The sequence below is a fragment of the Perissodus microlepis genome, chromosome 19, assembly GCF_051167445.1.
Source record: "Perissodus microlepis isolate ML-2025 ecotype Zambia chromosome 19, ASM5116744v1, whole genome shotgun sequence".
NCBI classification, from domain to species: Eukaryota; Metazoa; Chordata; class Actinopteri; order Cichliformes; family Cichlidae; genus Perissodus; species Perissodus microlepis.
This window is the reverse complement of record NC_140479.1, coordinates 27,451,888-27,465,442: the sequence shown is the minus strand read 5'-3', so window position 1 is coordinate 27,465,442 and position 13,555 is coordinate 27,451,888. Positions and strand designations below refer to the sequence as shown.

Sequence of the window (13,555 nt, the reverse complement as noted above, 5' to 3'; positions counted from 1 at the left end):
CAGACAGATTCATTCATTTTTAATCACCCTCTGTGAAAGACGGGGGATCATGTTAAATTTTTGATGACAGAGAAAACTGATACATGTCACAGAGATGCCGTAAAGTAGGGTAGTACGTGCAAGTTTTATCCCTAAAACACTCTTTGAGAATATAATTACATTCACTTCAAGAAAGTCAGTTTACTGGATAAAATTTAAAAAATCTTATCCTAATAAGAAGATACAATTAGTTACATTAATCTATTTCGGACTTCTTCAGAGTATAGGATGGCAGATGGAGATCACTTTCCCGCAGGGCCATTTGATCCTTGTCAAAGGCAACTTTCTGCCCTAAATGAATCAGGTGACCAAGCGCTTGGATACAGGCAGCTCGAGATCCCCTCTGCCTCCACTGTGGCAGAACCAGAGGACGAGATGACGTTCATCGCGAAGACTTTCTACGACCTGAGGGCCACCACGCTGGAGGGAGACTCGGTGGACTTCAACGTCTTCAGAGGACGGGTGGTCCTCATAGAGAATGTGGCCTCGCTCTGAGGAACCACCACCCGGGACTTCAGCGAGCTCAACCAGCTGCAGAGCAAGTACCCCCATCGGCTGGTGGTCCTGGGTTTTCCTTGCAATCAGTTTGGCTATCAGGTGAGTTCAGCAGCGGAGTTTGAAGTCACTTAAAAACCTCTAAAATGTATCACTTCATTAACCAGTTATGTGTTATTGTTAAATCTACAGTAAAATTTCCAGTTCTGTTTCAAATACATAAATACCACTTCACAGACATTTTCCTTTTCCCAATCCTACCTGTGTCAGGTTTCACTTAAAGTCTGACTTGTATTATTGGCATTAGTGTATTTCCTCTTTCCTAAAGCAAGTTACAGGAATTGCATCATTTAATATTGTGCAAACTGTATCTGGTACTGATGGTTTGATACTGAAGTAGGATTTTAATCATCTTCGCTATCATAGTGAAACCAATGAATGCTTGTGTTCTGCAGGAGAACTGCACCAATGGTGAAATCCTGAATTCACTGCAGCACGTGCGTCCAGGCGGAGGCTTCAAGCCCATCTTTACCATCTTCGAGAAGTGTGACGTCAATGGAACAAACACCCACCCAGTTTTCGCCTATCTGAAAGACAAACTCCCCTATCCTGATGACGACCCAAATTCTCTCATTCAGGACCCCAAATTTCTGGTTTGGAGCCCCATCAGCAGGACGGATATCTCCTGGAACTTTGAGAAATTCCTCATTGGGCCAGAGGGAGAACCCTTTAAGCGATACAGCAAAAAATTCCCCACCATTGACATAGAGCCTGACATTCAAAGACTGCTAAGATTAACTAAGACCTAAGAATAGCCTCCATCTCTTAATGACTTCTCATCCATAACTCTCAAAGCTGTCATGCTGTCCTCCACACCGTTGAGTCTTATTAAATGAGGGTGATGTTCTAAAAAAGAATAAGGGAATATCATCGGAGGCCTTATAAGTGCTTAACAGTTGTGGATGAATGAACAGTGTAGTTAAAAGTTTACATATATGTACATTATGCATGAGGCAAATGATCACTTTGTTTTTTTGTTTTTTTTATCACATCCTTTTGTTTCTTGTTCTTTTCCTGTTCGTCCAGCAGATGGTGCTGCTGATTTAATCCTAAACTTCTCTCGTGAATTAACATTCATCACACACACATAATGTTTGCACTGGAATAAAACCTTCAAACCAAATTCGTCTCCCACTGAGGTGTGATTTTTAATTGGACCATATATAAACATAAAGATGCGCTCCACTGATCTAAGCACGACCAAAATAGAGCTGGAGTAGGCATAATAATGAAGCTTTAAATACAGTGGGGAGGATGTGGAATTATTTGAAACAGCCTTTCAAAAAATTCACAGCGCAATCTTCTAATTATGCATCCCCTTGCCCGATGAATCCCTTTTTAAAATTATCTCAGAGCCTCCCACACTAATTTTCCAGACCTACATTTTTGAAGTAAAAACATGCTGAAACCATGCAGCTACATGAATGCTTTATCACTACAGTGACACCTTAAGACAAACCCAAAGTCATCCATGTAGGGTAAACAGTGACCTCGTTAGCTGTGTTATGACCTGCCATGCAGCTTTAGCTTTTTATGCAAAGTCTGCACTGTTTGCAAGGCCTGCTTTGCAGGTTCGCGCAGGGCTTTGTGCACTTATGCTGACATCTACGTCAGCACAACGGGCCACACGGTGACCTCATGGCAGGTGGGTACATTTAGAAACACTAAAGTGATACTTTTCACGGGTTTTACTTCCGCTTATAGTGGCTGTAATACTTAGTCTCGTTGCATATTATATTTACATATCCATGCTGTCGTGATGCGCCAGGGCATTTGATTTCCCTCAGTGTGACTGCAAGGAAAAGCTTCACGCTTGTTGGGGAGAAGCAAATATTAGAGGAGCAGCGCAAGGGGCCTCTCCTTAAACCCTCTACACTGCTCCCATCTACCCACAGCTTGCAGAAAAATATCACCAAAGATCAGTTATTTTCAACAGGTGACTCACTCTCCCTCCATCCATCCATCAATTCGCTTCCGCTTATCCTTTTCAGGGTCGCGGGGGGCGCTGGAGCCTATCCCAGCTGTCATAGGGCGAGAGGCGGGGTACGCCCTGGATAGGTCGCCAGTCTGTCGCAGGGCTCACTCAAATCTTCAAATTGTTATGTAAATTTCGTCCAAGTGACCGTAGTGCGTACATCAACGTGAAAAATCTGTCTCCAGCAGGCATTCCTGACTCTAAAAGTTCGTTTAAAGACAGCTTTAGTAAAAGCTCTGAACACACTAAGAAAAATATGGACTCCTATAGCTTTCCAATTCAATTAAATGCTTTTAAAATTGCACACTGACCCTGCAACAGTGGGCTGTAGGTCGCAATACACAGTTTGCAACGTGGATACGTCATAAACTCAAAAGGGCTTTTTGTTTAACCAATCAGATTTGACTGATGACTTGAAACAATTGAAACTGTAGTCGATTTAGATAATGGTTCAAAGGTCAAACCTAATGGCCTTAATTGTCTGTTTTACATTAAACTCCGCAGCAGTAAACATGCACGAGCGGTGTGACTGGAGCGAGCTTAAAGACTTTTGGGCTAAAACATGACAAGTTTCATCTGCTATTGAATAAACTGCGTACTTTTCAACCTGGGGTCACTTGAAGCAGAGTGAGACTTCTTCGTTTCCCCTCTGACCATCCACTCACTACAGGTGAGCACTGTTGCCACGGAAACGTTTGCTTTTCCCCCCGCTAAGCCTTCTCGCGAGACTCCAGGGCAGAAAAGAGAGGGAGAGGGAGAGAGAGGGAGAGGGGAGGCTGCCTGAATGATCTCATCCCTCCAGCAGCTGCATGCCGCAGCGAGGCAAAGCCGTAACTTTCTATCAAACTTCCAAGTTGCTGTTCAGAGGAAGACGTCGGCCCGTCCTCGGTCTGAACCGGAGCCAGCACGTTTTTTTTGTGTCCCCCCCCGCGAGGGCAGCCAACAGAGCTGCTGCGTAGTTTGTGTCTCGGACTTGGAGCACCTTGTTACGAGTTGAAACAAAAGGAAGGAGAGGAAAGAAAGAAAAGCAAGACTGCTTCGTGTTGTGTGACAACCACTATGAGAAAAGGTGAGTGGCGTTACGAAGTCATGCGCGGGGGTGCCTGCACCTAACATCTGTGTGAGGAGGACAAAGCACATCCTCGTGCTGTGTGAAGGTGCAGGGGGAAAGCCAGTGCGCAGTGTTAGTGTTATTATTGTTATTGGAACTAATGGGGCTGGCGTGGTGAGGCGAAGTGAGGCTATCAGGGTGGCTGTCAAAACATATCCGCTGCGTCGCCGTGTATGTCAAGGGCATTGTTCTCTGCGATTCACAGGTGGCATCGTTCAAGCCACACCGTTGCATACTGGAGGATATACGTCTGTCACCACCCGGAAAAAAAAAATTCCGAGGTGGCGTATCCCGCGTTGTTGCCACACGAGAAGGTTTGTCAGGCACCAGGTGATTGCCACATCTGTCTTGAGAGATTTGTTTACAGCCTGCCCTGGCTCAGCATCTGCTTGTATAGATTAGGCCACCAGGGCTCTCTGCAAGTCATGCCCCCCTCCCTCCACAGTGAGTATCCAGTGCCATTCTTGATGAGATTATCAGTTTATTTCTGCTTGATGTGGATGTGTGGAGTGCACTCCAGCCTCTGTGTCCAACTGTGCTCACATAGGCTGTTTTGGAATACAGAGGGCATGCACACCAGTGCAGTGGTGGCAGCAGCGCCTGTGAATAGGAAAGATCTGGTAATGAAGGGCTGGGAGTTTTGTTTTGACAGAAACAAACAGACCTTAACCTTTCAGAGTTTACTTTCACAGGGCAGCGTTATGTCCAGAGGGGGCCATATTTTACAAAATATCAACTACAGTGAAACCGTTACAAGTAAGCAGGTAGGGAATTAAATACAATAGAGGGGTGGCTGCTCATAAGTGAATCATGGTGTGTGAGCGTGTGTTACAGAAGCAGTGTTTATTGCAGTTGGACAACTTGAGTCAGGTGAAAAAAGGGGAAACTTTGTAGTTTGGTTTTGGGCAAGGATCTGGGATTTTTAGCATTCTTGATAAGCTTAGCTGACCCACTGTGGCTGGCATGACTGATCATACAGCTTCACTTCCACTTTTACTGCTTAGTTACTCTCAGTTTTGTCCCTTTTTTGCCTTCTGCAAATACATTGGATTGCTTCTTGCTTTTTTCTAGTGTTATTTTTATTATAGATGATGAAAATTATCTTGTTGGATGGGGAAAAAATACTTGCTCTGTTTTATTTCTTTCACTGTGTGGGCCTGTAACGGTTCATTTGGGGATGAGAGGCTAGTTCAGTTGATAAGATCTGCCAAAAGATTTGGATAAGACTACTTTCAGAATAGATGCACAAAGATAACTCTGCTTGTTTAGCAGAGTCTCTGCTTCTCACGTTCCTTGTCAGCATACGTAGTCCTCCCCTTGTTTTATTACTGGAGGACAGTGTTGCTATTTTCACTTTGTGTTGCATCTCTCGCACAACAATTGTTGGTGTTCTTCATTCGTAGTAGGGTCTTTTTTTATAACGTGCTCGCACGTTCACACAAGGATGCATCCTGTTGCTAAGTTTAGCTTATGTTATCATTGTCTCCTGTGCATTGGCTCGGAGGGAATAGTTTGAGCAAAGATAAAAGGGAACAACAAGAGGAGCATTGTGCTGATTTATAATTTGTTACTCTGGAATGTATGCGCTGCAGATATGCTAAGTGGTCTTCATAACATGCTTAAATTAACTGCTTATATTATACAAAGAAAGATGAGGTTAGTATTATTATTATTTTTTCATTAATGCTCAGGTTCAAAGTGCATCAGCGCTCTTAAAGTAGACACTGACTGAACTCTATTCATTGTGGTGTGGTGACTCTTACCGTCACAAAGTCATTTCTGAGACTGTGACGCCTGCGCACACACCTCTCACTGGACAGCAAAATAAACAGACCTTGAGATGCATCGCTGGATAAAAAGTGGTGTACCAATGTGGTCAATGTCAGTTACAAGGCTGATTTTTTTTTTTCCCCTCTCCTACATGAGTCACTTTTTCCTGGATTTTGACAGAACCTTTTGTAACAGATTTGACAAAAAAAAAAAAAAAAAAAGAAAGGGGAAGGGGAAGCTTCCTCAGTTTTTACGAGTGACTGACTGGTATTAGTCAGCTCATAGTCAGAAGTCAAATGACCTGATGGTAACATGGCCTCTGATGATTCTTCAGAGTGAGTGTCTATTTTTTTTTTTTTTTTTTTTTGCTGGTGACTGTGAGGTTGATGAGTTTGACTTTAATGAGGTGTGACTGTGGGTCTGAATTTCCTGCTTGCTAAACTGTTGGAATGCTCTGTCTTTGTCTGGATGGGACGGTCCACTTTATACCACCCGGCGGAGGAAAGCAGAGGGCTCGGAAGCCACAATAGTGATGATGTAATCCCCTTTCAGAGCTCTGTCACAGAGTAAATGGGTCCAGACAAAGAGGAAATCACTCCCTTCTCCATCCCACCTGACGCAAAGTTTCTGACCTCGCAAAAATGTGCAGCGGTTTGGACGCACTGTAATTATTGGTGTGGGAGATCGCTGACCCTGGGAGGCTGAGCGGTGGGACAGGTGGAAGGTGTTGCAAGCTGGCTGGGCTCTGACCTTGACTGAAGGGTTTGGTCTCCGTTTGGTGGTCTGTCACAATATACACTGCATTCATAAACTAAAGAGACTTCTCTGGTTTCTGTCATCCTGCTTCCAACTCTCAAACCCAAACCAAAACCCACAGTCATGCCGAGATCAGACGCTGTGTAATTCCCCTTTTCTGCTCCCATCGAACCTCACACACAGGCTGAAAATAGTCTGACGTGGGACAGAGATGAGAAAGTTTTTAAAAAATAAGAAGAAGGATTGGTAAACAACCACTTAAAAAAAGTGAAATGTTCCATAATGAAAACTAGGGATTCTGACGATGATGTGTTGCTGCAGGCTATCCCCGCTGCCACACAGCAGCGACGTGCTTGGTATTGTCTCGACATGTCTGCCAGTTGCTACACTGTCTCTTTTTGGCCTGCACACTCTCTCTGGAATGGATTACAGAACTCCGACTCAGAGAAGAATCCAAACATCAAGCAGAGCTGCAGGCCTGAGCCTCATACAGAGACTATGCGGGCAGCTTTGGAAAATAATTCTACGTACAAAAACCGCAGAGGTTCTGCCGTTGTCCCCCCTCCTGTGGACCGAAATCTGAGAAGCAGACAGGAATGCGCAAGGGCTCTGCCACGGCTGATCTCAGAACAGATCTCAATACGTAGACAGCTCTGATCAGCTTATCCTCATTCTTGTTCATGTTTACGATCGTATTATTATGTTCAGGAGCCTTTTACCATGTGACATGTAGTAAATCTGGAATGCTGGCACAACAAAACGCTGCGTAAGGTTTGCCCCAGAACTCTGTTTAACATCACCAGTTGAGGAACGCATGCTGTAGTCCGTGTTGTGCTTTGTTTCCTGTACCGAAATTCCCCTCTTCTCATATGGTTCCAAAATTCCACATCCTTTGCTTTTGGAACCAGGGAATCTCTTTCCACTCTGTGAGTTCCTTTTTTGCTCTTGTTTGAGAGGGAAGAATGAGACCACTGTGGACCAAAGGCTCAGTCTGTAAGGTTCAGATGACTTTTTAGACAAATAGCCTCAAGTGGACTGACTGAAGTGTGCAGGAGAATGTCCTACTCACTTGTCTTGTAATAGTTTTTTTTTTTAGTACCTCACTCAATATGTTGTAAATAGTCTAACCAGGGTGCAATAGTATGCTCTCTGATAAAATAGGCCATAGTTTTTTTCCATGTTGCTCCGGGTGCAAAGGCCAGATAGAGCTGGTTAATAACAAACATGGCTGCTTTCCCAGCCTTTCCTCTCTCACTGCCTGTTTCCTGTGTATTTCATTGATGTATTCCTGGATACCCGGCCAGGCTAGCTTTGCAACTCAAAGAACTCGGCTGAAACTGAAAGCTGGGCATGTGCTATGTTTGATAGACATTCTTGAAGTTGAATATGTCACCTTACGCTGGCCACTTCTTTCAGTCCCTCAATGGCTCTGGTGCTTAGTTCAGCAGTTGTCTTTATTGGCACTGGGAGGAGGTAAGGTGAAGTCGTTGCTTTGCTTGTGTTTACACGGTACATACACTCGAGTAGAATACTGATAAGGAGGAAGTCAGAAGTGGCTTGTTTGCTACTGACAAAGCAAACACATACAACTGGATAAATTTTTAGTTTGGTATCCTAAATGTCCAACTTCTGCCTCACTTTCAAAAGATCCTAGAAGGCTAAATGTGTTCAAATGCCCAGCAGGAGCTAGAAAAACATAGTGAAAGGTGCAAATGAGGGGCTCACACAAAGCTTCAGTCTTCATCAGTACACCAAAATCAAAACAGAACAATTACTGGGACAAGTGCCTGACACTGTGTGATTAGCAAAGCAGATGTTAATTTACTTGTGTTTTTTTTTTTTGGGGGGGGGGGTTGTACATTTCGGCACCAGGGGGAACAAAAGCATTAGAAACCCTCCTCCCTGAGCTGTTGTTTGTATTTAAATGCAGTTTGCATAAGACTGGCTCAATAATAGGTTAAAACTCCAGTTGCAGGGCTGGCTGGAGTGTGCCATTAATGTGGTGCAGTACAAGCCAGCAGCAGGAGCAGCATGCTGTGCAGGTTTGCACTGTGATTTTTTTTTTTTTTCTTTTGGCAGAGTGTGATTTAGCAGGGCACCACTGTTATGCAACACTAGCTGACTTATCGTAGTCCAAATGACTGTATGAATTGATTAACTTTGTGGCCTGACTGTAATTGGACTGGAAGTGCACTGGGCCGTGCACTGGACACGTGCCCAAATCAATGACTGGAAACGGTTTACATGTATAACTTTGCCACGCTGCTGCTATTGCTGTTGTTGAAATTTGAGTCCTCATCGAGCCTCACAGCTGCTCAACTGTGCATCAAGAAGCTACCTGCCATTTCTGACCTCCTGATTACTGAAGCATACCTGCCTTCAGTTCGGAAATTAGACTGCCCTGCAAGCTGTGAGGGGGTTGAGGGGACAGCACAGTCAGCAAAGCTTCTTGAGAGACATCCCAGAGAATCCCCTGAGCTTTCCCGTGAGAGTAACAACAAGAAGGTCTTCCTTTGTTGCCGTCTCTGTGTTGTACTGAAGTACCCATGTCCTTTGTACTGACTGCATCACATTGCCGTTACCTAAGTAAAATGCTTATCTGGCAAGAACTAATCCTTAATTTTCAACTTAAAAGGGCTAATTATAAAACTGTGGACATCTTGTGCACTAGCGGTGGCCTCAGAGGAGATACCAGTGTAAGGGGCTATTAATCAAGCCTTCACCTTGACTTTGGCACTCCAGGATGACTGGCTGTATTTTCCTTTTTACCCACTGCTCTCTCAGCTAAAGGTCCCATTGTGTCCGTCATATGTTTGTCTGTGGTAAAATCCGTACTGCTGCAATACATCCCAGTCATCAATTTGTGTAATTTAATGAGTTTATGTGCATTTCCTTATTGCTGCAGAGGCATGCTTAGGGGCTAAACAGCTGTTGATCGATTGAAAGATCAGTTTGACTGAGGGAAATTAACTGAAGAGGATGCACAGAGCAACTTATGGTAGATTAGGTTACATTCTCTGTGGGCTTTTTAAATAGGCCGTGGTCAATTCTGCTGTTGCTGTGGAGGTCATGTTTCTCAAGTTGGCTCAGCAAGGTCCCAGCCTCCCCCAACCTGCTTAATCACACTGTAAGAACTGCACCGCTTCTTTTAACAGCACTTTGCTACAACATGCTCAGACAAACCATTTAAAATGAATCTACATAATTCTATAAATGCGAGTTCAGCCCCTCAGAGTATCTGCTGTGACTGTGTCACACTGCTTTCATTCTTTTTTCCTAACTGATTCAGTGCATCTGAATGTTGAGTTAGTGTCTGTTCCAGCAATAGATACAAGGTTGCTGTTGCATTATCCATGCTATGATTTTTTTCTGCCTTTGTGATAAATAAATGCGCTTTTCTTTACTGCGGTAAGGGCGATCTTATCAGAATTCCTTTTTCACATCTCTCTGTGATTCAGCTTGTTTGCTACCTGTGCAATCAGGCAGAGGATGTGAGAGGACAGGGCAGTGGATGACTTCCAAACATTGCAGGCATCTGTCATATCAACACCTCAGCTGTAAAAATGTGACAGGTTGCCGTTAGCTGACCTTGCTGCTAATCCACGGTTGTATGCAAAGATGTAAATGCTTTCTCTTGACCCTTCCTGCATTCCAAACCACTGGTCTTGCTCATGAATACAGTTTCACTTTTTTGCATTTTATGCAGCAGTAAATATAGAACATCAGACTTATACACTATCTCTGGGACATTTGCATGGTGTCCTTGGACTCTGTGGACTTTCCCCGGGTGCTCTGGTTTCCTCCCACAGTCCAAAGGTTAATTAGTGATTCTAAATTGGCTTTAAGCGTGGATGTGGGTGGTTGTAAGTCTGTGGCGGTCTGGCAAACTCTGTTTGGTTGACGCTGCCTCTCTCTCATTGTCAGCTGGGATGGGCTCCAGATCCCGTGGCTGTAGCTGGATAAGTGGTTAAGAAAGTGAATGGATGGACTTACAAGGAAGTACAACAGGGTCCAAGCACATTGATGCAATTTGATCTGGAAGCTCACAGACACAAGACAATAGACAAGCCAAGGATTATGCAGGTCCACTGGAGGTGCTTTGTAGGTTATGCTGCTCCTTTTACCCCATATGACAGAGCGATGTGATCCAACTGATTGGCCAACATCCTGAGAGCCCTAAGCTCTAACTCATAGGGCTAAAATTTTAACATTGATTGGTTTGTTTCCAATTGGAACAATGTGGCCATAAACTGGATTTCTAACAACAACTGTGTGTAACGCATGTGCTTTCTGTTTCCAAGTGTGTTGATTTTCAGGAATATTATTGATTACTCTATTGTCTGTGAAGGTTCTCAGTCATCCAGGTCATCGTAGTCAAAGGAGCTTGCAAAGAATAGCGTCTGGACTTCTTTAAGTTACTTGAAGACGTTTCACCTCTCATCCGAGAAGCTTCTTCAGTTCTAAGGTCAAATGGTGGAGAGTCCCAGATATAAACCTAGTGGGAGTATCCCCCCACAGAGGGACAAAAGGACCCCCTGATGATCCTCTAATCGCCTGAGCCAAGGTGTGAAACTGGGTGTGGGTCCCAATCAGCCAGAGTTTCGGGTGTGTTCATTGTGAAACCTGGCCCCACCTTATCATGCGAATTCCTGAGGTCAGATAGCCCAGGATGTGAGTGGGCGTTAAGGCGTCTGGGAGGGATCTCAAAACTGGATTATAGATGGCAGAGAGTTGGTGTCGTAAACCCCCGCCTCTGTTCAAAGATGGTCGCTCACAGTGGACATAGATGGCTTCTTTCACTCCTCTTTCAAACCATCTGTCCTCTCTGTCCAAAATGTGAACATTGGCATCCTCGAAAGAGTGACCTTTATCCTTAAGATGCAGATGGACTGCTGAGTCTTGTCCTGTGGAGGTGGCTCTTCTGTGTTGTGCCATGCGCTTGTGAAGTGGCTGTTTGGTCTCTCCAATGTAGAGGTCTGGGCATTCCTCGCTGCACTGTACAGCATACACCACATTGTTAAGTCTGTGTTTTGGCGTTTTGTCTTTCGGGTGAACCAGTTTTTGTCTGAGCGTGTTGCTGGGTCTGAAATGCACCGGGATGTCATGCTTGGAGAAAACTCTCCTAAGTTTTTCTGATACACCGGCTACATAGGGGATGACAATGTTGTTGCGTCTGTCCTTCTTATCCTCCCTCGCTGGTGTCTGGTCTTCTTTTCTGTGCCTCTTTGCTGACTTTAAGAACGCCCATTTAGGATAGCCGCACGTTTTGAGTGCTTCCTTTACATGTGTGTGTTCCTTCTTTTTTCCTTCAGGCTTAGAGGGAACATGTTCTGCCCGGTGATATGTAAGGCGGTCAATAATTTTGTCCTTTTCAAAGTCTTGAAGGCAAGCTATAACTTTCTTTTTGTAGCTGCTTGTGGGGTCTCGCTTTAAGGCTGACCATCCTTGCTCCTCTTGTGGGGAACACCCCACACCACATCAAGAACTCCACCGACTTCACTGACAAGGTCCAGAAACTTACCCTGGATCCAGATGAAACCATGGTGTCCTTTGATGTAGTCTCTCTCTTCACTTGCATACCCACCACGGAGGCCGTGGAGACTGTCAGAAAACGACTACAAGAAGACAGCTCCTTGGAGGACAGGACCAACTTCACACCCGATCAGATTTGCACACTGTTAGACCTCTGCCTCACCACTACATATTTCAAATACAACGAAGGCTTTTACAGACAAAAACATGGCTGTGCCATGGGCTCCCCCGTGTCACCTATTGTAGCCAACCTTTACATGGAGGAAGTGGAAAGGAAGGCTCTTGGCTCTTTCAAAGGAAGAGTACCGAGCCACTGGTACAGATATGTGGATGACACCTGGGTCAAAATCAAGACACAAGAAGTGGAATCCTTCACTGCGCACATTAACGCTGTGGATAAAAACATCAAGTTCACCAGGGAAGACACAAAGGACAACTGTTTGCCTTTCCTGGACTGCGCTGTGCACATTGAAGAGAACGGCAAACTCAACATCGAAGTTTACCGGAAGCCCACACACACGGACCAGTACCTCCTCTTTGACTCCCATCACCCTTTGGAACACAAACTTGGAGTAATTAGGACCCTACACCACCGGGCAGAACATGTTCCCTCTAAGCCTGAAGGAAAAAAGAAGGAACACACACATGTAAAGGAAGCACTCAAAACGTGCGGCTATCCTAAATGGGCGTTCTTAAAGTCAGCAAAGAGGCACAGAAAAGAAGACCAGACACCAGCGAGGGAGGATAAGAAGGACAGACGCAACAACATTGTCATCCCCTATGTAGCCGGTGTATCAGAAAAACTTAGGAGAGTTTTCTCCAAGCATGACATCCCGGTGCATTTCAGACCCAGCAACACGCTCAGACAAAAACTGGTTCACCCGAAAGACAAAACGCCAAAACACAGACTTAACAATGTGGTGTATGCTGTACAGTGCAGCGAGGAATGCCCAGACCTCTACATTGGAGAGACCAAACAGCCACTTCACAAGCGCATGGCACAACACAGAAGAGCCACCTCCACAGGACAAGACTCAGCAGTCCATCTGCATCTTAAGGATAAAGGTCACTCTTTCGAGGATGCCAATGTCCACATTTTGGACAGAGAGGACAGATGGTTTGAAAGAGGAGTGAAAGAAGCCATCTATGTCCACTGTGAGCGACCATCTTTGAACAGAGGCGGGGGTTTACGACACCAACTCTCTGCCATCTATAATCCAGTTTTGAGATCCCTTCCCAGACGCCTTAACGCCCACTCACATCCTGGGCCATCTGACCTCAGGAATTCGCATGATAAGGTGGGGCCAGGTTTCACAATGAACACACCCGAAACTCTGGCTGATTGGGACCCACACCCAGTTTCACACCTTGGCTCAGGCGATTAGAGGATCATCAGGGGGTCCTTTTGTCCCTCTGTGGGGGGATACTCCCACTAGGTTTATATCTGGGACTCTCCACCATTTGACCTTAGAACTGAAGAAGCTTCTCGGATGAGAGGTGAAACGTCTTCAAGTAACTTAAAGAAGTCCAGACGCTTTTCTTTGCAAGCTCCTTTGATTACTCTATTGGTGTTTGGACAGCTAGGACATGAGTTTCCTGGCATGCAGTGTGTATATGACCACTGGGTGCCTGCAGCCTGGGGCGTCCAGTGATGTTCAATCAGAAAACCATGATCTACTTAACATTTTGATTGACATCTCATGACCCCCGATATTTATCCCAGTTCAAACTTTTATACAGCTCCACTGTTGTGCTGCAAATGACGATGAAGAGACGCTGCTCCAGTGGAACAGTCAAAATTAATCTGTGCACGTTAC

General features: G+C 44.9%; 2 protein-coding genes across 3 annotated transcripts in view; both read left to right on the top strand.

Moving 5' to 3' along the window:
* Nucleotides 1–35: 35 nt before the first annotated feature.
* gpx2 (glutathione peroxidase 2) lies at nt 36–1,691 on the top strand. Its single transcript, XM_084915778.1, has 2 exons — nt 36–636; nt 990–1,691. The coding sequence occupies exons 1-2, from the start codon at nt 268–270 to the stop codon at nt 1,341–1,343; spliced, it is 723 nt and encodes a 240-aa protein (XP_084771904.1). The 5' UTR covers nt 36–267; the 3' UTR covers nt 1,344–1,691.
* Nucleotides 1,692–3,305: 1,614 nt separating this feature from the next.
* Nucleotides 3,306–13,555, top strand: part of LOC146366223 (signal-induced proliferation-associated 1-like protein 1) — a 41,690-nt gene continuing 31,440 nt past the window's right edge. The window contains exon 1 of one of the 2 annotated variants that reach the window (XM_084915776.1): nt 3,306–3,638. The gene's annotated coding sequence lies outside the window, so the exon portion shown is untranslated. Of the gene's footprint in view, nt 3,639–3,676; nt 4,125–13,555 lie in introns of those variants that run through there. The other variant, XM_084915777.1, reaches the window with a different exon arrangement.